The 20,632-nt window shown below is 44.7% G+C and overlaps 3 protein-coding genes across 3 annotated transcripts; all 3 read left to right on the plus strand.

Moving 5' to 3' along the window:
- The first annotated feature begins 2,875 nt into the window (after positions 1-2,875).
- On the plus strand, positions 2,876-4,076 carry LOC119321765 (BTB/POZ and MATH domain-containing protein 1-like). Its single transcript, XM_037595313.1, has one exon. It carries the CDS (start codon positions 2,876-2,878, stop codon positions 3,968-3,970), a length of 1,095 nt encoding a protein of 364 aa, XP_037451210.1. The 3' UTR covers positions 3,971-4,076.
- A 6,287-nt stretch (positions 4,077-10,363) lies between these two features.
- On the plus strand, positions 10,364-11,821 carry LOC119325475 (BTB/POZ and MATH domain-containing protein 1-like). Its single transcript, XM_037599218.1, has one exon. The coding sequence runs from the start codon at positions 10,364-10,366 to the stop codon at positions 11,435-11,437; it is 1,074 nt and encodes a 357-aa protein (XP_037455115.1). The 3' UTR covers positions 11,438-11,821.
- Positions 11,822-18,639: 6,818 nt separating this feature from the next.
- Positions 18,640-19,719, plus strand: LOC119321707 (BTB/POZ and MATH domain-containing protein 1-like). The gene has a single exon (XM_037595269.1). It carries the CDS (start codon positions 18,640-18,642, stop codon positions 19,717-19,719), a length of 1,080 nt encoding a protein of 359 aa, XP_037451166.1.
- Positions 19,720-20,632: the final 913 nt, after the last annotated feature.

Genomic DNA, 20,632 nt, shown 5'->3' on the forward strand with positions numbered 1-20,632 from the left:
CTTGCACATCACACATGCCAGAGACTTCAGGTATCACAGAAATTCAGACCAAAGGATCATTGCTTGTTGTAAGCAAGAGCACTGCCAGTTCTGCATAGTTGCTGCAGTTATCAAAGGGGAGAAAACTTTTGCTATCAAGAAAATAAGGCTGGAGCACACTTGCCCTAGCAGCACTGAGACATCTAGGATAAGTGCCAAGTGGCTTGCAAAGACCTATGAGTCCTTGTTCAGGTCTGATCCAACCACCAGCATACACACTCTGATTGAAAACTGCAATGAGAAGTATGGTGTTGATGTGCCAAGGCACATGGCCTATAGGGCCAAAAATCTTGCTGTGGAAGCTGTGCTAGGAGAGCACAAGAAGCAGTATCCCAGGCTTAGGGATTATGCTCAGACCATCATGGATACAAACCCTGGTAGTAGAGTTGTAGTTGCAACAGTCACTTCAAGACCAACTACAAAAATACCACATTCAGGACCAAGGTTTCATGCTATGTTCTTCTGCATAAATGGAGCAAGGGAGGGATTTCTCAGTGGATGCAGACCATTCATTGGTTAGTAATGCTTTATAGTTCTTTGTCAATTGATGTAGTGGTGATTTATAGTTCTTCATACTTAAATACAATGTTTAGTAATGCTTTGTAGAAGTTTAAATTGTTATTTGGTTGCAACAACAGGTGTTGATGGATGCTTTATTAAGCTCATCACTGGTGCTCAAATCCTAGCTGCCACTGGAAGAGATGGGAATAATAATATTTTCCCACTTGCATTTGCTGTTGTTGGACAAGAGGACACAGCTAACTGGTGTCGGTTTCTACACCAACTGAAGATATGCCTAGGAGGAGAAGTAGGCAAATTTGGGCCTTATACTATCATGTCTGATAGACAGAAGGTATGCATGCATCTTTCTGTTACTATCTTGCTTTATAGTTCTCCTGCATTAGGATGTTATGTTCTTTCTTTTACTAGTACATCAGCTAAGTCTAGCATGTTATGTGAACAGGGGCTGCTAAATGCAGTAAACCAAGTTTTTCCAAATTGTCATCAAAGATTTTGCCTTAGACACCTCTATGCAAATTTCCAGAATGCTGGGTTTAGGGGAAAAGATCTTAAAAAATGCATGGATAATACCAGTTATGCCTATAACTAGCACAAGTTTAACATTGCCATGAATGACTTGAAAAATGAGAGTGTGGAAGCTTGGAAGTGGCTTAGTGGAATACCTAAGCACATATGGGCTAGGCATGCTTTTGACACTAACTGCAAGACAAACTTGGTTGTTAACAACCTCTCTGAGGTGTTCAACAAGTACATCCTAGATTTTAGGAAAAAACCTATTAGAACCATGATTGATGGTATTAAGGACAAGCAGATGATGAGGTGGCATAGGAACAGAGAGAAAGGAAGGGAATCTCTGTGGGTGATCACACCACATTATGCTGAGAAGCTTGAGGAGGAAAAGGAAAGGGCCAGATTCTGCAAACCTATCCAAGCTGGTATAAATCTTTGGCAAGTGACCAGTGGCCAGCAAACACATGCTGTAAACTTGAAAGTTTACACATGTGGGTGCAGAAAGTGGGACCTGCCTGGAGTACCATGCAACCATGCCATATCAGCAATTAACAAGGCAAAAAGATTTCCAGAGGACTATGTTTGCAATTTCTTCAAAAAACATTTTTACCTTGCTGCATATGAACCAATGATATATCCAGTTCCTGGTGAACATGATTGGACAAGGACAAGTGGACCAAGCATAGAGCCACCCCAATTTCATGTGAAGAAGGAGAGAAGGAAAGAGAAGAGAATAAAGGGCAGATTTGAGGTGCCTAAACCAAAGGACAGTTCAAGAATGGCCACTATAACATGCAGCAACTGTGGCCTCCAAGGCCATAGGTACACCAACTGCAAGAAATAGTTGAGACCAGAGTTGGCTATGAGGAAAAACAAGCATGTGGTAAACCCTTGTGAATTGCCATTGTTAATTAGTCTTCTTTCCTTCTTAGTTTTTTGTTATAAACCTTTGTGACTAACTAGCATGTTTCTTTTATGTTTGCAAGGCACCTGCAAGATCAAGGAATGAAGGTAGTCAAGCTGCAAATTTTTACCACATATTATGCCTGTATTATCTGCTATATTTGGTCATTTGGCACTTGTACGCATCATCTCGGAATGAAGGGATCCAAAAATTATGCATGACAGCACACGTCATCTGAAAATAGGAAAATTGTATGATCATTTATAGTATAATGTTTGGATCCCGTTAACGTCCGAATGCTCAGGATTTGGCCATGACAAATCGAACGTTTTCGTTGGCAATTTTAGTGACAAGCATGGCAAATTTGTGCTCAGTCTATTTTTTGTCAGAAAATTGCTATGTGTGTCAACTAAACTTGCCATCCTCACGTCACTAAAGTTGCCATAGAAAATGTTCGATTTGCCATGGTCAAATTCTGAACTTTCGGGATTCATCATTTCCCATGTTTAAAGCTTTGCGAAAAAAGCTATGCTCCTTGTAATTTTCGTTATGTTTGAGTGCTATGTACTTCCGATGAATTTTTATAACAGATCTTCATCCTTCCGCAAAATAAAATCATGCTGCTTGTGTTTTCTTTTTTTCACCTCGAAATGGTCGTATTCGCTAGCCAAGTTCCAGAGAAGTAGGCGTCTTCCTATATATCCTGGATATTTATGATTGTTTTAACAAAAAAAAAGAGTTAACTCGTTGATAGTACGATTTTTCGCATGTGGGGCCCGGGGCCCCGTGGCGAGTCTTCATCTCCGTACTTTCCCACTTACCCTTTGGCCACGCAAAACCCTCGACCAAATCTGCAGGCTGCACCAACAGCCCACATCAATCTCGCGGAGTAGGTTGGCAATGGCGTCCTCCGGCGCCGGCAGAGGGCCGTCAAGGTCCGTCGTCGTGGCCAACACGACGAGCGGGCACCACCTTCTCACCATCCATGGCTACTCCCGCACCAAGGCCATTCCCACGGGAAAGCGCGTCAAGTCCCGCTCTTTCTTCATCGGCGGCCACCGCTGGCGGATGGAATACTACCCCAACGGCTCGAGGCCGGCAGTCGCGGATTTCGTCTCCCTCTCCCTGTTGCTACACGAAGACGTCACGCCGGGGGTGAAAGCTCAGTTCGACATCTGTCTCGCCGGCGGGGAGGAGGAGGCGCTTCAAGCGGCGTCGATGGCGTCGAGACCGGTGGACCACTTCCCCTCCCAGAGGGGCTGGGCATACAGTACCTTCATCAAAAGGGATGAGCTGGAGAGCTCCAAGCATCTCAGGAACGATTCGTTCACCGTCCGGTGCGACATTGTCGTCTTCCACGGTTACCGTGCGGCGGATGCGGCGGCCTTCGTCTCCGTGCCCCCTTGCGACCTGCGCCAGAACCTTAGCAGGCTACTCGAGACCAAGATGGGCGCCGATGTGGTGTTTGATGTCGGTAGTGAGACCATTGCCGCGCACCGGTGTGTGCTCGCGGCCTGCTCACCTGTGTTCGCGGCTGAGCTCTTCGGACCCATGAAGGAGGGTAATGCCGCCGGCAGCAGCGTGCGCGTGGAAGACATGGATGCAGAGGTGTTCAAGGCACTGCTCCGTTACGCGTATACTGGCTCCTTGCCAGACATGCGCAAGGAAGAGGAAGATGTCACCTGCCAGCATCTGCTCGCGGCGGACAGGTACGGCATGGAGCGGCTGAAGCTGATGTGCGAGGAGAAGCTGTGCAAGTACATCGATGTTGGCAGGGCGGCGACCATCCTCATGCTGGCCGAGCGGCACCACTGTGAGGGGCTGAAGAAGGCGTGCTTCAATTTTCTCGCCCTGCCGGCAAATCTGAGGGCCACCGTGGCCACCGACGGCTTACAACATCTTAGCGAGAGCTGCCCGTCTCTTATGGTCAAGCTCATGGCCATGTCATTCGATAATGCCTCTGAGTGTTCTAGCAATGTTAAAACATGTTTCTAGACTAAAAGTAATCTGGTTAGCTCTTAGATGCAAAATTATACGCTTAAAAAAAGATGCAAAATTAGCCTGATTTTGCCCTGCTTTGTGAGCTTATCCTATCTCTGCAACTATGCCAACGAACCAGGAACTGCGTTGGAATCACAAGGCATAAAATGCTTAGGGTTTTAGGCAATCTTAGGTTGCGGTTTCAGGTCTTTGTCATGAGACATTGAGCTTGTTTAGCGTTGGATGCTCTCCATGATTTCTGAACTTTATTTTACTTGTGTTATCATCACTTGATTCTTGTGGTACATGATTTCATCCACATATGCTTATAAGGAGATGCTAATTAGTACTGTATGTATCAAATTGTTTCAACAATGGCAGGCTTGCCAGTGTAGATCATAGATCACCCTTTCTGGTAGATGTGCTGATTGAACCTTCATTGGCATTCTACTGTAGGTTATCTGGTTATATTATTATATACTCCCTCCGTTCCTAAATATAAGTCTTTGTAGAGATTCCACTATGGGCTACCTACGGAGTAAAATGAGTGAATCTACACTCTAAAATGCATCTATATACATCCGTATGTGGTCTATAGTGAAATGTCTACAAAGACTTATATTTAGGAACAGAGGGAGTAGAATGCTTTGGATGAGTAACGCAAAACACTGATGCTTTGTTTTTTTGAAAGAGATCTCAAACCAGTATCTCATCCATTTTGCCTGTTAATCAACAAGTACTTTGTTATCAGATAGCTTGGTCGTTGGTCTACACTGGTCATGTTATTTTCTTCGTTTGCCTTCTCCTTGTGCGTCAAAAGTCAAAACACATGGTTGGTTGACACTAGTTGGAAATGAAGAAAAGAGGATATTTATTATCAAGGAATTCTGCACGTATACCCTTGAGAATTTTGTGATTTGGAACAGTGGTATCATGAAAACTCTGTCAAATCATGAAAACCAGCTTGCTTCTAAGATTGTCGTTGTCACTTGTCAGTTATGTGTTCAGTACATGTTAACTGTTAAGGACAACATTTTGCTTCAGTTTATCAGAAGAAGCGTCGTGTTGGTTAATAGGCCAGTGTGAAATTGCAACATAGTTCTTCTACAAGCAAGACAGGTACCGATTGTTATAACCCCCCGCGTTCCTCTGTAAATTGTGGGTAAAAGTAAATTATGACTCCATCTAGAGGAGGTGTATTATATTACTTTTAATAAGATGGCTGTATGCATCACTTGATGCAGAGGCTGGGGGTTTTTCCTCCTTTTCCAAAAAAAAATCTAGAGGAGGTGTATTCTCAGACATGTAGCCCAAAGACAAAGACCCCACACAACTGTCAGATGTGTCACTCAGATATCGAGTGGCAGATACTCCAGAATTTCTGGAAAAACCATCTTGATTGGAAACCTTCTTGTTGACGATCATGGTCTATCTCAATGCCAGTAACTTGGTCTTTTATGCTACTGTGAGGATTAGCATAAAAAATCTTGTCATGGTTTGTGTTTAAGTCACGTGGAACCTGAAAATTTATTTCGTGAACATCACTATAAATGAAGGCATCTTCCACATCTTGTTAAAGAAAGGCTCCAGCTTAGGTTAGCTTCAGTGCATACAAAAGGCATCATGGTCTTCAGGATAGGACCTGTGATTTAGCAGCAAGTTCCGTTCCAGAAAAAGGTAATATCAGTAGTCCATCAAAGTTCAGTGGCCCATATAATTACTTTGCCAAAAATACATACTGTAGAAGATCGGCTGCTCGTTTTCTTTCCCTGTAAAACTTAGTGTCTCATATGCCATATCTCATGCTGTACAAAAAAAAAAAAAAACCTGGCTCTGTTGATTCTCCTTGTCCTATGTTTGACTGTCAAAGCTCCTTTGGAGATTCACAGTGCCAATTATAGATATGGGTCTGCCTTTTATCTTCCATTTCTCCTCTTTCATGCAGAGGTTGCTATGTATGGTTGATGGACTGAACTTTAGGGATGTCGTCTCCTTCCAGTCTACCTTCAGCAAAATGTTGTTTGTATCTTCTTTCCTTCTTATTTTGCTCCGTATGTTATTTTAGAGTGTACATTCACTCATTTTGCTTCGTATGTAGTCACTTATTGAAATATGTAGAAAGACAAATATTTAGAAACGGAGGGAGTAGAAAAAAAAGATGGAGGTGACTACTGGAAAACAATTGCCTGGGCTCAAAAGATGACGATGCAAACGGACACTCCATTGTACCATAACCCTGCCAGTTTTTTTTTCCACAGCCAATATAACGTGAAACAGAATAGAGTGGCCCCGTTATACGGTATAATGGAGTGTCCGTTTAGCCCCTTTTAGAAATTCGTTCCTTAAGGCACTCTTTGCCTCTTTGGAAGGGAAAATACAAGAATTTAGATATTCTAATCCATATGTGTTTTTCCTATGAAAAGTCTGGATCATAGCCTTTATTTTCTTCTCAAAAAATGATGTTAAAACCCTTGGTCTCTGCATCATTATGATGCACACAACCATCCTTATTAATTATTATCCAGGGTACATAACAAAAACAATTACGCCCGAACCATGACAAGATATGAAATAAACACTTACGATTAAGTCGACTTCTTCCACGACAACGCCTTCAAGAAAGCATAAATATTATTGCATAATCATCGTCACGTCTGTCTAGATTTTCATCCTGATTGTCGATACTACGAGCCAATGAAGACCAACACAACAACAAACTCACAATACCTTCAACAAGGTAACAAGGCAAGTCCGTCGCTATTGTGCTCGACGAATAAAGGTCAGGAGAAAAAATTTCACCCCGAACATGAAGCGGTGTTAGGATTGGGGTTACTAAATTCCTATGTCCTTCGTTCCATATTAATCTCAAGATGAACTCAAACCGCATTTTATTTTCCATTCGAGAATTCCAATACACTTGCATTCTATCCTTCAACACTTTCTCATCAATCCTCTGAAATTCCTATGTTTTACCTTCTACACCATCCAAAAACACCTCTTACCAAATTTATGTGTCCTATATCATGTAGAAATACTTTTTTTGCGAGAAAACTTCCAATCTACTCATCATCAATCATAATAGAACAATGAACACCAGAAATAATAAAAATTTCATCCGGAACCGTAGACCACCTAGCGACGACTACAAGCACTGAAACGAACCGAAGGCATGCCGCAGTCATCGCCTCTCCCTCCCTGGAGTCGGGCAAAAATTATTGTAGTAGACAGTCGGGAAGTCATCATGGTAAGACCCTATAGAACCAGTGCACCAGAACAAACAACTGTTGTCGTTGAAGAGAAGCTTAGATAGGCATGATCCAACATGTAGACACATGAACACACACGGAGAAAGACCGGATCCATGTGGATCCACCAAGACAAACGCCGACCGAATCCCGCGAGATCCAGAGAGACAAACCTTCACACATCCTCTGATGATGCTAGAAGCACCACCGGGACGGGGGCTAGACATGGAGAACCTTATTCCATCTTCAGAGAGCCATCGTCGCTTCATCTCTCTAAGCAGAACACAACCCCTGAGAAGCTAAAAAAAGCATTAAAAAATGGAGCCCTCCCGCTAGCAAGGGTCGAGATCCACCACGCCTCCATGGCCCTAAGAACACATGAGATGAGGTAGATTGGTGCCGGCGCCAGCGCCAATGGGAGACAGGAGGAACACTAGCGCGCGGCTGGGTACGAGCAGAGGAACCTTGCTCCGTGCCTAATCAACGTCTATATCATGTAGAAATACAATACAATATACCTAAATAGTTGATCCCCACTATCTCTATTATCTTAACATGCACACATGCCATCTCATCACAGGACCATCCTAACATGCGTGAGAAAAAGTTTCCATTATTATTTGATCTCATCCACACACCCCACCACACCACACATACCACCTCATGGAAGGTTCACTGAATATGCATGGAAAAAGTTTCCCCTTATATTATGCCACTTATATTCCAAAAATATTTTTTAACCCAATAATGAAATACAACATTTAATATGTATTTTAGTTTTAGTTCATATGTTATTGATTTAACAATTCATGTTTCATACACCTAAATAGTTGATCCCCGCTATCTGTATTATCTTAACATGCACCATGCCACCTCATGAAAGACCCACCATAACATGCATCAAATAAAGTTTTCATTAGGATGGTCATAGTGGGAGTAACTTATTGTACTAGTGTCATGCATATGACACTAGTCTAAATTACTATTTTCATAGGGCAAAGTATTATAATAGTAGTGTCATAGAATAGATGAGTTCATTTATTAGCTCGTAGACTAATTTTCTCTTGGGAAACACTATGTTACAATAACATAATATGTTACCACAAACAAGTCTCACTGCATTAACTACTTGCCACATATGCACATTTGTATTGGATTGCGTTATGTTACTAACTAAGTTACTCTCAGACTAGTCACAGTGGAGAGTAACATACACTAGTAACATACACATATCCTTAGACTATGTTACTACCTCAATAGTGGGTGGTAACATAAGTATAATAACATGCAAAGCTTCATTTATTAGGTTATAGACTCATATTGCATTGGGACATGTGATGTTACAGTAACTAGCTAAGTTACTAGTACTATATCTCTCCTCATTAACTCATTGCCACATAAGCAAATTTGCTGAGTTGGACTCGATATTACTACCGAAGTTACTCCCACTGTGGCTAGTCTCACTATGACCAACCTTATTACTTGATCTCATGCACACATCCCGCCACAACACACATGCCACCTCATCAAAGATTCACTCAGCATGCATGTGAAAAAGTTTTCCCTCATATTATGCCCCTTATATTCAATAAATATTTTTAAATCAATATTAAAATAAAATATACAATATATATTTTAGTTTTAGTTTATATATTATTAACTCAACAATTCATGTTTCATACAATCAAATCACTCAAAACATATGCAATTGATTCTCGCAACAATGGCTGGGGTATCCTCTAGTTCTCAATATGTGGCATCCTAATCCTATGTTTTTTCTATTACTTTTTTTAATTCTCTGCAATCCAAAGAGGACCTAAAATGATTGTGGCGAGTGTCAATATAATTTATGCAAAAAATCATAATCTCGTCCTCTTTTGTGGAAAAGACATTCACTGAACACCCTGACATAATAAAAAATTACATTGAGGTCCTCATACTACCAAACGACCACTGGGCGCCGGCTGAATGGGCCACCGACACACCACTATCGTCATTACGGTCCCGAAGCCGACATGGCCTTATCGATGACAGTCAGGAAATCTTCATACACATGCCCCTAAAAGACGTGCGCGCGGATCCGTGGTCGTCATCATTGAACTCTTGAATCGATTAGAAGAACTCGACACCAAATCTCGCCGTGGCCTATGCGCGACGAGAAACACTAACCTTGTCATACTGAGTTGATGGAAATCTACATCAGAGCTCTGTCGAATTTGTCACGACGAACAGACTCGAGGTGAATTGAAGCCCGGAATACACAGATGAAGCGTCGCCATCCATTTGAGCGCCGCTAGTCCTGGCCATCTCAGGCCCAGCCCTGTCGGCCCACCCAGGCCCGGCCCTAAAATCCAGGGCCTAGGCCCGATGGTCTTGCTCGTGGGCCGGGCTTGGGCCTAAGTTTTGAGCCCACCAGCAGGGCCTGGACGGGCTTGGGCTTGGCATATTTGCATTTTAAGGAAGAGGCCCGGCCCACGGCCCTAAGCCCTAAGGGCTTTTGAGGGCTTTTTACCAGATGGGCCGGGCTTGGGCTTGAAAAGTAGGCCCAATGGTAGGGCCTGGGAGGGCCTGGGCCTCAGTTTTCTGCCGTGGGCTTTTTTAGGCCCAGCCCAAGCCCGGCCCGGCCCGGCCCATGGCCAGATATAAGCGCCGCTCATGCGAGGACAAAAATCCTAACATATCTACTGGTCGGAGTCGAACACGTGTTTGTTGCTAGCTTGGCGAGAATTCATATCTGCAATTAGAAAAAAAAACTAAGAAAATTCATCAAATGACAACACACACTTGTGAATTTTGGAAAAAGCACATGATCCATTTTTGGTCCGTGCTTAGTAATATAAATTTCAAAAACTTTTGCAAGTTGTGCTACTTCCATTTTTCTCTTCACAGTTAAAAAATGGTCATATTTATGGTTGTTTGACATTTTTTTGAAACTCGGATTTTTTTTAAAAAAAACTCAGATGTAAAATTCGTTCCAGCCATTACAGAGGATGACGTGTGGAGCCCAGCCCGGTGGGGATTTGGGCCTTGGCCCTTGTGGGAAAGCTTACACGGCCAGCCATCATCAGTCTCTCGTCTCCTTCCTCCGTTCCTCCCCTTCGCCGCCGCCACCGCGCTAAACCCTCGCCCCCCAAAGCAGCAGCACCAACGGAGCAGGTCGGCAATGGCGTCCTCCGGAGTCGGCGGGAAGCCGTCGAGGTCCGCCATCGTGGCCGACACGGCCAGCGGGCACCACTTTCTCACCATCCACGGCTACTCCTGCACCAAGAACCTTCCCACCGGAGAGAAGATCAGTTCTCGGCCCTTCACAGTCGGTGGCCACCGCTGGCGCATCGAGTACTACCCCAACGGCTCAAGCTCGGCGGTCGCAGATTACGTTTCCTTCTCCCTGATCCTCGACGAAGATGTCCCGGCGGGGGTGAAGGCGAAGCACTGCGTCTGCCTCTCTGGGGAGGCGGAGAAAAGTCAGGCGGCGCGGCTGACGTCGTCGTCGGTGGTCACATTCTCGTCCATGAGGTCTTGCTTCTACAACCGGTACTCCACCTTCATCAGAAGAGAGGACCTGCAGAAGTCCAAGAATCTACAGAACGACTCGTTCACCGTCCGGTGTGATATCCTTGTCGTCCATGGTTACCGCGCCCAGGACGCGGCGGCGGCGGCTTTTGTCTCCGTGCCCCCGTGCGACCTGCGGGGGGACCTTGGCAAGCTCCTCGAGGCCGAGAAAGGTGCCGACGTGGTGTTTGAGGTTGGGGGTGAGACCATCGCCGTGCACCGGTGTGTGCTGGCAGCCCGCTCGTCAGTCTTCGCAGCCGAGCTCTTCGGACCAATGAAGGAGGGCAAGGCCGAAAGCGGCATTGTGCGCGTGGAAGACATGGAGGCGGAGGTGTTCAAGGCGCTGCTCCGTTTTGTGTACACCGGCTTGTTGCCTGAGATGCGCAAGGAAGAGGAAGATGTCACCTGCCAGCATCTGCTCGTTGCGGCAGACAGGTATGGAATGGACCGGCTGAAGCTGATCTGTGAGGAGAAGCTATGTGAGTACATTGACGTCAGCACTGCAGCGACTATCCTGCTACTAGCCGAGCAACATCACTGTGAGGGGTTGAAGAAGGCGTGCTTCGATTTTCTTGCGGCTCCGGCAAATCTGAGGGCCACCGTAGCCACCGACGGCTTACAACATCTTAGCGTGAGCTGCCCATCTCTTATGGTCAAGCTGATGGCCATGTCCTTGGGGCATTAGCTGAGTGAGCAATGCGGAGTGGTAATGGGCTAGCAGTCTTATACTCGGTACATCGCTACATCTATCCTAATTGACTATCGAGATGCAAAATGTTGCCATATTTTGCCCCTGTTTCGTCAGTTCATTGCATCTCTTCAACTGTGTGAATTAACCGGGAAGTCCATTGATCAGAGGGCATAGAGTTCTCAGATTTTTTGGCAATGGTAACTTGTGGTTTCTGGTCTTCATCATCAGATTATTGTGCTTATTTTAGCATTGGGTGCTCCATGGTTTCTGAACATCGTGGTTTAAGGTCTTTGTCATCACTCATCAGACATTGTTCTTATTTTAGCATCGGATGCTCCAGGTTTCTAAACTTTGTTGACCTACGTTATGATCACTTAATTTTTGTGGTACATGATTTCATCTATGAGTATTTTCAGGTATCTGTGCCAATTGAGCCTGAAATGGGCATGTTGATGTTAGTTTTCTTGTTATATTATTTCCCATTCCCATGCATTTAGGATGAGTAGTGAAGAACACTTGTGCTTGCTCTTTCTCAAGGCGATGTCAAAGTAGTCTCTTATCTACTCTGCGTGTTAATCAACAAGTGAATTGTAATTAGATAGCTTGATCATTTTATCTACACACACTAGTCCTGTAAATTCCTCCCTTTCGCATTCTGTTTGTGCCTCAAATTTCGAGGTCAACAGTAGTTGGAAATGAGAAGGAAGAAATTTATTACCAAAAGATTCTGTAGGATATGGGATAATGATCAATACCCACACCCTTGATGATTTGTGATTTCAGAACAGGGGGCATCATGAAAATCCTCATCAAATGATGAAAATTAGTAGTGCTTCTAGGATAGTGGTTGTAGGTAATGTGTTAAGTAGTACATAATGTTTTGCTTTTGTTTATCAGAGGAGGTGTCAGTTATAGACATCAGGCTGGTTTTATCTTTCATTTCTGTTCTTTCTCACAGAGGTTGCTATGCATAGTTGATGGATTGAACTTCAATGCCAGCAAAAGATTGAGCACAATGCTTGGTCAAGTTTGAATTTAAATATTTACTTTGTTATTTTGATAACTAGTGTATATTTTGTTATGGACACCCTGGTCCTCATGATAACTCATTTTCTAGTATTGATTTGGTTTTATGTTTCATGGAACAGTGATATTTTAGGTGTGATATTTTTGGGAAGGCAAAAGTTACCTTCAAGGACCTGGTAGAGGTTTTACAGCATCTAACAGGCTCATTGTTATCAGAGCAACAAAGAGCGGCTCTTATTTCTATTGAACCTGTATTTCATTGCATAGTACCTTCACCTTGCAATTGCACTTTTACAACAACAACAGATGTGACTGTTTCCTTATTTCTTCTTCAAATACTTGGCACCCTTCCGTCATAAACACATAAGTGAGCATACATACTTTTCCGCTTAGTACTGAGTAGTAACACATAAGTGCAAACTCCTATTTCAGGGCAGCAAACAGAGGTTCTTATTTCATACAAACCCTCCATTTCATCGCGTAGTACATTAACTCGCAAGTAACTGACTGAATAAACAGAAGACCAATGTGACAGGTCCCTTGGTATCCTAACATGATCAACCCATCAAGTGAGCTAACTTCTGAAGGGGACCCTGATACTGAGTTGTAGGTTTCTTCATAGCTTCAGCTGTTTGAAGTAGCATATGCCTATACTGTGCAAAGATAATACTCGGTGTAATGCAACCTTTTACTATTAGTCAAAAGGAAATTATCCCTTTTGCATTATTATCTTTGTGACTCAAATTCAGGGTCGACACTAGTTGGAAAGTGAAGAAAAAGAAGGGATTTGTTGCCAAGAATTCTGCAGGATATGGTATAACAATTAATACCCACACTCTCCTGAGGATTTGGTGATTTGGGAACAGCGGCTTCATGAAAAATATTGTCAAATCATGAAAATCGGTTTGCTTCTAGGACTGTTGTTGCCGGTAATGTATCAAGTACATGTTCAGGACAGCGTTTTGCTTCTCTTTACCAGAGGAGGTGTCACACTGGTTGAGGCCAGTCGCATTAAATCGTCCAACATTTTCATGGGCTTCATGGGATGCTTCCTCACTTTAGAAAATTAAATCGTCCAACATTTTTCTTTTCATGACCTATGTGTGGTTAAGGCTGCCTACGAGAGATTTGCAGCTTTGTATCAGATTTATCATACACCATGCAGTTTTGCCAAAATAAAAAATAAAAAATGAATACTGTGTTTGCAAATAACTGACATCATGGGCTTCCTCTACTCAAACTTCAAATGTCGAAGCTATAATAAGGAGATTCATCAGTGCCAGGTATAGACATGAGGCTGGTTTTATCTTCCACTAGATCATTGAAGGCGCGCGTTGCCGCACCCGTCTATTTATACAATAAATATATATAATAGATGCATGAAACATATGAAATTTTGCATAAACTTAAGCGTCTAATAGTCAGTAATCGAAATAAATATTATGTATATATAAGTTGACATGTACAAATTTCCTTTGGTATGACAAAAGTACAGTGTACACTTAGTGCATAATGCATTAGTAAAATCTTCACCGACCGCCCAAAGGATGACATTCCCGGCATGTCATAACAGATAATCACTCTCCATTCCCCGAAAAAAATCACTCTCCATTCCCTGAAAAAACCCACTCTCCATAATAATACACGCAGTGTCACATATACTATATAGTAGGGAAATGCCCTCAAGAAAGATTAATCAGATATTGATGTAAGTGAACCATTAGGTTTACCGAGAATAAGTTGTAGAAACAATTAATAAGCATTGGCAATATATACCATCTGGCATCTGAATCAAACTCCATAGATTCTGCATACAAACAAAACGTATACACTTACATTTGAGATAAACTTTGAGGAACGAATTGTAGTATAAGTATTGGCTAATGTAAGCAAACCTTCGATACTACCAAGAATTGGAGGCATTGTAAATAGCGTATTAACATATAGCTCAGAACCTATGAAAATATCTTCACATATGAATCATCTGAGCAACAACCAAAATGTTGCCGTAGATAGCTCAGAACTATTCTGAAGGAGGAAAGAAATTCCTTCCAGAACCTTAAGGTTTGTTAGATAATTAAGACGTCCCGACAAGCATCTGATGGGCAATGTAGAGATCTGCCATAAATAGTGCATTAGCGCTATAATACATTCTGGAGTTGCTGAACAAACAATAATATAGTTAGCACTCCCTCTTCATTCTATAATTGCATTGAGTACTCAAGTTTACCAAAATTAGAAATGTAAGGGCAACCATGGGAGGCTTTGAAGAAACCTGATAGACCAATAATGGGGTGAGCCTCAAGATTTACAAACAGAGAAGGCCAGCCACGAATGAATATCTACCATGGATGCTGCAGCTGCTCTCTGAGAGGAGAGAACTAAAGGCTCAAGCAGGAGTTTATGTCCAATGATGGCCGCATGATACATTGGCTGAGCAGGCTGGTATTGTAGCTTGCTTTCATCGTTGGTGCCTGGGCAAGAGGCACCACCCGATGGACTCTAGCTCCTTGTGGCTGCCAGCAACATCCATGCCTTTGGTTGGCTGCAACATAACTAACGCATAACTTGCAATTTTTGCAACATAAAAAAAGATGAGGATATGAACACTAATATATTTTAAAACATAACCAAACTTTGAAAATCTAACTGAAATAAATTTCTAAGTACTGTCATTTTTCACCAATGAAGAAATTCAGAACAGCGGCAAGAAACAAAGCATACACCATTTTGTCATCAAACCAGTGGTAGCAAGCACACAACAGAATGAGCACCAAGCTATGAGAAGTACATGATTGCAGCATTCTAATTGTGAAGATAATGATAAGATAACCAATTGCCAATATAATCATGAGATGAAAATCCTATAGGTGAACCTTGTGAAGAAACACTAACTACACAACTGATTTGCCAAAGAACATAAGGCCAGATGCGGACCTTCTATATCCAATCAGAATTTTTACAAGGTAACGTACAAAAAGGAACAACAGAAATTATGGCACAGTGAAATACATCTACTAATCACCTATTACATGGATCGATCCATGCATGAACCTCTAACCAGAAGATTGTTGGAAGAAGATTGGCAGGTTCCTATTTTCCTGGTGGCTAGCTCGATATCCTCATAGTTGGCCATGCTAACTGCAGAGAAAGGTGGGAGCGATGGTTGAGAGACAGAATCTCTAGCACAACAACAAAACACAGATCTCTATCTCGTTACAAGACATTGGAGAGTCTGGCAAGTAGAGATAGAGAGGGAACATCAACCTGCCCTATCCTAGTGTTGTTGTCTAGCCGCCGACCAGCGTCATCTGGCCACCGCCGACCAGCATCCCAAACTCATCCTTGAGCCAGTGCTCCGCGCTTCCTCTTGCCGGCCACCGCATGCGTCCCCTCATCGAAGTAGGTCGGAATCGTGTAGCCTCGCCAGCGCTCGAAACGCCCCGCGATTGGATCTGCGGCAGAGCGCGGCGAGGAAGCATATATACTGAAGCGGCAGCAGGCTGGGAAAACAGAAAGGCACACCTCAATTAATCTCCGCGAGTGGCGCACAAAATCCGTCATGAATGCCTCTGGAAACTGAAAATTATTGCCTCCTTCAAATCCCAGTGGACGATCTGCTTCATCGAACATCCCGATTTGCCTCGACCTGAATCGGCGTGCGGTCCGGGACTCACTCCGCCTGCTCGTCCCCTCGTCCTCTCGATCGAGTCGTCGCTCCCGGCCATCGATCACGGGTTCGGACTACGACCACGCGAACCCGTGAACCAAACCTTTTTTCCCCGGATGTTTGCCATCGATGCAGCCCTTCTTGCGTAACGAATGCGGGATTGGTCTAAATGGGCTGGGGAAAGGCCCAGTTAACCACAGGCCTTCGATTCGGCCTCTAGAACAGCAGCCCACAGGACAGCTGGGCCGCATTACACAGGTCGCGGGACAGATCACTTTGCACAGTAAATCTGACGGCCAGGGAAGGTTAGATCGTGAAACGGACGGCCGGAAACGCTAATCCGCTGAGATGGCTCGGTTTAGGCTCAGTTTTACTGTCCTTAATTTCTATTCTTTCTCAGAGGATGTATGGTTGTGGACTGAACTTTAAGGATCTTATTCTTTTTTTTCTCTCTACCTTCAGCAAAAGGTTGAGTGTGACTCATGTTTCTCGTACTGATGTAGATTGGCAAGGGGGTGACATTGATGTAGACTGACTGCCAATCTACATTCACAAAACAGTGACATTTAAAGTGTATGACATTGATGGCAAGAGGAATGTAACCTCCAGGGGCCTGGTAAGAGGTTTTGAATGTTATTTCTGAATTGTATATTGGCAGGACCTGTTCTCTGTATGTTATCTTTTTTTCTTCTCGAATACGCACAAGCATGCATATCATATATTGATAGAAGAAAGGGTGAAGAGACCCATCCACAGTTTGAGTACAATGCCAAAAGGCAAAATACACCATGCTAATCCCTGAGATTAGAACCACACCTACTACAAACGAGAATGAGAGAACTTGCCTTGCCCTATCCCTAGCCAAGAAAGCAAAGAAGACGGGGCACCAAGCAAACATGCCGCGTCACTCCCGTTGCAAGCAACATCCAAGCCACATCGACAACTATAGAACTAACTAGATCGACGTACCTCCCACCAATAGTGCCTAGAAGAGTCGGCAGGTGGATGGCAGGACCTAGCCGGGCCTGAAGAAGAAGACGCGCAGGATGCGCCGCAATGGCATACATAGCGCCCTGGAGGCCCACATCCCGAGGGGCAACCCACACCAAAAGCAAGACGCTCCAAACTCTAGCTCCGAGGACTCCACGAGCAGCCAAGGCAGCGCCTTCATGAAGGGAACGACGCCGTGACGCCGCTGCCGCATGTTCCGGAGGGACGGAACAAGGGTTTCCCCCGGCGCTCGAGAAGGGACATGATCAGGACCATGGCAGCGCCCCCAAGAAGGAAACGGCATCCACAGGCGTCGTCGCTGCCAGCATCGGCAAGCCGTGTGGAGATTTCGCCCCGTCCATGAACAAAGTCCAAACCACCAGAGCCACGACTAGGGAGCAGATTGCCGGGTGAGTTCACCGCTACAGGAAGGCGAGAGACACTCATCAACGTTGCAGAGAGGTGACACCGGACGCCGCCGGCCTCCCCTCCACCAACGACGAACACGACCGGCCGTCAACACATTCTCTTATCTACTCTGCCTATTAATCAAACATTGCTTTCTTATCAGATATCTTGATCATTGCATCTTTGTTGGTCCTATTATCCCCCCCCTCCCCCCCTTCCTTCTCCTTATGGGTCAAAAAAACAGGGTTGACACTAGTTGGAAATGAAGAAAAAGAAGAGATTTGTTACCAGGAATTCTGCAGGTATAACATTCAATACACATACCCTTGAGAATTTGGTGATTTGGGAACAAGGGCATCATGAAAATTCTCTGTCAAATCATGAAAACCAGTTTGCCTCTAGGATTGTCATTGTTGGTATGTTTTAAGTACATGTTAAGGACAACAATTTGGTTATGTTCATCAGAAAAGGTATCATGTTATTTAAGGCCAGTCTCATTACATGTTAAGGACAACAATTTGGTTATGTTCATCAGAAAAGGTATCAGAAAAAGAAGAGATTGTCATTGTTGAATTTATGCAAATTTACTTTTACCCCGCTAACTTTTTAGGGGATCGGCTAGGTCCTATATATACTCCACTAAGGTATATTAGGTTGGATACTCTGCTATTTTTTAGGATATCGGTTATAAATGCCCTTAGGTTGGGGAGAATTCATATCTAGAATTTGAAGAGATGTGAGAAAAATCATGCATGGCAACACATACCTCCATTTTTATCTTCTCAGTTTGAAAATGGTTTTATTTATGATTGTACTGACAAATATTTTTTTTAGGGAAATACTGACAATTATTTGGAACGCACATGCTTTCCTAGTCAGAAATTTTTCAGCCATTACGGGCGATGACGTGTGGGCCCTGGCCCGGTGGGGATTTGGGCGAACCTTCCAGCCCACGGGTCTTGCTCGTTTCCTTCCTCCGCTGCTCCTCCTTTATAGCCGCGGAGCTAAACCCTCGCCGCCCAAAGCAGTAGCGCAAGCGGCGACGCCCCATCCCCCCACGAGAGCTGCGATCGAGCGCCCAATTCCGCGGAGCGCATCGGCAATGGCGGCCGCCGTAGCCGACGGAGAGTTGTCGAGGTCCACCATCGTGTCGGACAGGGTGAGAGGGCGCCATCTTCTCACGATCCACGGCTACTCCGATACCAGAATCACCGCTCCCACCGGAAAGTGCGTCAAATCCAGACCCTTCACCATCGGCGGCCATCGCTGGCGCATCGGATACTACCCCAACGGCCTTAGCTCGGCGGTCGAGGATCACGTATCCCTCTCGCTGGTGCTAGACGAAGATGTCGCGGTGGCTGTGAAGGCCCAGTTCGCTTTCTGCCTCGCCGGCGACATGGACGAGTGCGAGGAGGAGTTGTGGCAGGAGTTGAGCCTCACATGGTCACCGGTGAGGGACTTCGCTTCCTGGAGCGGCTGGGAGCACCCCAAGTTCATCAAAAGGTTGGACCTGCAGAGCTCCGGGCATCTAAACGATTCCTTCACCATCCGGTGCGACATCATTGTCTTCCATGATTGCCGCGCGGTCGATGACGCGGCGGCCTTCGTCTCCGTGCCCCCATGCGACCTGCGCCAGAACCTCGGCGAGCTCCTCGAGAACGAGAAGGGCGCTGACGTGGTGTTTGAGGTCGGCAGTAAGATCGTCTGCGCACACCGGTGCATGCTCGCTGCCCGCTCTCCGGTGTTTGCCGCCAAGCTCTTCGGACCCATGAAGGAGGGCAATGTCGAAGGTGTCGTTCGCGTAGAAGACATTGAGCCAGATCTGTTCAAAGCTTTGCTTCATTTCGCATACACCGGCTCATTGCCAGAGACGAGCAACAAGGAAGACCAAGACGCCGTGTACCAGCAGCACCTGCTCGTCGCGGCGGACAGGTATGACATGGGGCGGCTGAAGTTGATCTGCGAGGAGAAGTTGTGCAAGTACATAGAGGTCGGCACTGTGGCGACCATCTTGGCGCTAGCCGAGCAGCACCGCTGTGAGGGGCTGAAGAAGGCATGCCTAGAATTTCTCACTGCTCCGAATAATGTGAGGGCTCTCGTGGCCACGGACGGCTTCAAGCATCTGAGCACGAGCTGCCCTTCTATTATGGTTGCGCTCATGGCCATGTTGCGCATTAGTTGAGTATAGTTCATGCCGAGTGGTAATCAGCTAGCTGTCTTAGACTCTTATAGTATATCGCTGCATCCCCGCAATTCTGCCAGTTAACCTGGAATGCATTGGAATTAAAGGGCATAAAATGCTCAGGCTTTGGGTTCTAATACTGGTAGCCCATGGTTTTTAGGTCTTTGCCGTGATATATTGCTTCTGTTTTAGCAATGGGTACTCTATGGTCTCTCAACCTTATTAACTCATGTTATTAAACTTATTTTTGTGGTCTATGAATTCATCTACACTAACTGTGTGGTAGCTAGTATCACCTTGTTTCAGTAATGGCACCCTTGACAATTTATCATGGACGATACTTTTTAGGTAGCTCTGCTGATTTAATTTCTACTGGGCAATTCTCAATTATCTGGTTATATTATTTCACCTATCTATATAGACTGCTTTGCATGAGTAATGCAACACACTTGTTGTCGTGGAATTAACACGTCAGATGTCCTAGTGTGAGGACTTAGTCGTGAGGCCAACGCATCTATGCGGTAGCTTAAGAGGGGTTGAGCGATATCGAGGAAAAGCAACACACAAGACAAAGATTTAGACAGCTTCGGGCCTCGGAAAACATCATCCGGTAACAACACTACATGCTGTTTGTGGCTAGGTCTCATTATCATCACGAGGGAGTCGCCGTAAACCGGCTCTCCCAGTTATGTCTAGCCCTAAGATTGTTTTTTCTTGCTTCTCCCCCTTTGGGGAGCCCTGCCCCTCCTTATATAAGTTGAAGGGGCGGGTTACATGTAGAGTCCATCTCGGACTAAGACTTAAACTATCCCGACTTCTCTTCATGGGCTTCTTGACATCTTGGGCTTCTTGACATATTGGGCTTCATAACGTCTTGGGCTTCATAACCCCTGGCAACCCAGTTATCATTGTC

Source organism: Triticum dicoccoides, chromosome 6B (assembly GCF_002162155.2).
Source record: "Triticum dicoccoides isolate Atlit2015 ecotype Zavitan chromosome 6B, WEW_v2.0, whole genome shotgun sequence".
Lineage (NCBI taxonomy): Eukaryota > Viridiplantae > Streptophyta > Magnoliopsida > Poales > Poaceae > Triticum > Triticum dicoccoides.